This window comes from Salvelinus sp. IW2-2015, unplaced genomic scaffold, assembly GCF_002910315.2.
Source record: "Salvelinus sp. IW2-2015 unplaced genomic scaffold, ASM291031v2 Un_scaffold2401, whole genome shotgun sequence".
In the NCBI taxonomy this organism is placed as follows: Eukaryota; Metazoa; Chordata; class Actinopteri; order Salmoniformes; family Salmonidae; genus Salvelinus; species Salvelinus sp. IW2-2015.
Window position 1 is genome coordinate 109050 of NW_019943723.1, and position 3140 is coordinate 112189.

The 3140-nt window shown below is 39.5% G+C and overlaps 1 protein-coding gene across 1 annotated transcript in view; it reads right to left on the bottom strand.

The window, feature by feature from the left end:
* Positions 1 to 2922, bottom strand: part of cunh8orf74 (chromosome unknown C8orf74 homolog) — a 5425-nt gene extending 2503 nt beyond the window's left edge. Inside the window, 1 exon segment of the mRNA XM_024141106.2 lies at positions 2875 to 2922. Coding sequence (XP_023996874.2) covers positions 2875 to 2922 — 48 coding nt within the window.
* Between the last annotated feature and the right edge of the window lie 218 nt (positions 2923 to 3140).

Genomic DNA, 3140 nt, shown 5'->3' on the forward strand with positions numbered 1-3140 from the left:
CTTCAGGAACCATAAGAAGTAACACCAAATTCGGTATGTAAGCCCGTGGTGCATCTCTTAACTTAGTTTGAGAAAAACTAAGGGATTGGTTAAGAGATGCTGAGTTATTGATAAACAGATATATGATTTTACATAACCATAAAAATCCTCTCTAAAATGGCCTATCAACTTGAAAACTGTAGGGTAACCAAAGACAACCACCATGATGAACCATGTTAAATTTGACTTTGATAAGGAAATTATTAACAATTAACTTCCTTGACTATGTACAGCTAATGTTAAAATCTTCATTTTTTTTTCTTCTCCTCATGGACTAAAAGTCTGATTCACACCAAATTCGATATTTCACAATAAGAGTTTGAGAAAATAACGATGCATTTAAACATGGCCACACTATTACAAGTAGATGCATGTTAGCAACACTAAAATACACTTAAAAAATACTTCCAAATCTTATTCTCATTAAACCATGGACCAAATGACACCAAATGTATGCCCATGGTACATGTCTATACTATATAGTTTGAAAAAGCTAAGGATTGGTAAAAGATGGCTGAGATGTTTTGACAAATCAAAAAAAGATCATATGTTATGTGTCCATTTTTTTAAACTACAGTAAATCCACTCTACAGTGGCCTATCAACTTGAAAATTGTCATCAGTATCATGGACATCACTAAAATGAACCTTACAGAATTTGGAATTTATATACTGTATATATATAAGTATATATATAAAAGGAAACTATTAACAACTCATTCTTTTGTAACGCTAATGCTCAAAATCATTTGCAATCATCTTCTCCTCATGAACCATAACGTCCAATTCACTCCATATATTGTGTTTACATTCATTACATCAAAAAGTGTTGCTGCATTCAAATATGGCCATACTCTACATATAGATGCACATTAGCACATATGCTAATGATAAAATACTTTACACATTTTCTCCTTGTTGAACGCAAGTCAGAATGACTCCAGATTTGGCATATAGACTCAATGAATTGAGATTTTTTATTTTAACCTTTATTTAACACTAGGATACCTGCCGCGTCCCTACACTCTAACCACTAGGCTACCTGTGCCCCCTACACTCTAACCAATAGGCTACCTGTCGCCCTCATCACTCTAACCAATAGGCTACCTGCCGGCCTACACTCTAACCACTAGGCTACCTGCCGTCCCTACACCTCTAACCACCAGGCTACCTGCCGTCCCTACACTCTAACCACTAGGCTACCTGCCGCCCCTACACTCTACCACTAGGCTACCTGCCGCCCCTACACTCTAACCACTAGGCTACCTGCCGCCCCTACACTCTAACCACTAGGCTACCTGCCGCCCCTACACTCTAACCACTAGGCTACCTGCCGCCCTACACTCTAACCACTAGGATACCTGCCGCCCCTACACTCTAACCACTAGGATACCTGCCGTCCCCAAGCTGTGAGAGTGTGTTTTAATGATTACTTGCTGTATTCAAAGTTGGCCAAACCAGAGCTATAAGAACTAAATCAATGGACCATGGGGCCATGAAATGTGGAATGTAAACCTTACCATTAGCAGCAAGAACTATTGATCACGTGGACTTCATCTCATGCAAATGACTGTTAGATTTAAATTATGCACACGAACAATGTGAAATATAGTATATCTGTATAATCACATATTGTTGCTTCTTATATGTGATGTGAATGTAGTGAAAAGTGGATTTTTTATTGTGTGAAACCTGTCGCTTACGTAGTACAGCTGTGGAGAGTGTATTGAATTATTTTGGAACGTAATGTGGAGTGTACCAAGTGAGATTCTAAATATTTACACAAGCAGATTTCGACAAAATATAAAGTCCCGAATTCAAAGATGACGGCAGAAATTACCATTAGCCTACACTACCGTAACTCTGAAATATTCAACAATCATAACATAAACTGACCCCAAAGTTGGTATATAAACTCAAAACATGAAGTAATGACTTCACTTGCGTCATCCTTGAGGTATTGATTGAAACACTGATAATTTGCTGATGAGGAAGATGATACATGATACAGTGCTTGCTTTGTTATCCAACTGATCTTGAATAATTTCTGTCATCATGTTAACCCTGTTCATTGCTGTTCGCTGCTATATATATATATATTGTGTTATTATTGTTGTTATAATTATTATTATTATTTACAACAATAATAATAATAATAATATGTGAGCATGGATAAAGGCACACACCGCGCACAGAAACACGAGCCACTTGCTGTGCGCGCACTTCCATCATGCATATGTTGTTGTGGGCAGGGCGGCGCGGCATCTCTACTGAAGTAAGTAAGTAGTTAAAGATAGACAGCAGATGCTATCCTGATACTGGAGGCAGAAATTCTAACGTATCTGATTACTATGTTAGTGTGTGTGTGTTGTTTTCAGGGCCATCCCACCAGTCTCATCAAATATGTGCGATTCGGCTGCTAGAGAACTTGTTGCTTAAACAGGAGGCTACCGAGTGTGTGTGTACATCGCAAATATCTCTAAAATGTCTCTGCCCATCCATAATTTCTCGGCCTCCCTTCACACCTGTCAATCCTCTCCCCTACCCTCGATGATCTCGTATTCCTGTAGCCTAGATCAGTGAATATCAGACAGTGCTTACCGCTTGCATGCCGACTAGCCTACCCTAAATGTGAAGTTGTAACGAAGTTAGCTAGTTAACGTTACATCATGCAATTGAGCTAACAGTACATCATGAATAGCCTGCATGTTGGATAGCGTAGGCTACACTTGTTTTAGTGACGCTTCTAGTAATCCGCACAATCACGTATTGTTTTCGTCGTATTCTCTAAACCTGGAGTTGCATTTATGAATGCCGTTTTTGTGTTTTATTTTACCTGAAGTTTGGCAATCTCCGCCATCTCTGCGTCTGTCAGGGAGGCCATTGCAGCGTTGTCAGGGGGGGGCGTTTTGGTTGCTATGGGAACCACGGCGCAGGTTCTTGACATTGGCTGATGACGTCGCTGACTGGAATTTCCTCCCATTTCAGTATTTCTGATGTCTATTCCTAGGAGTTTCTGAAGGTGTCTATTTCGAGTTAAACCCGAAACCTCGTTTTATGTCTTGTCTGCTCCTTAGTTGAGTTGACAACTGCAGTAGGTGT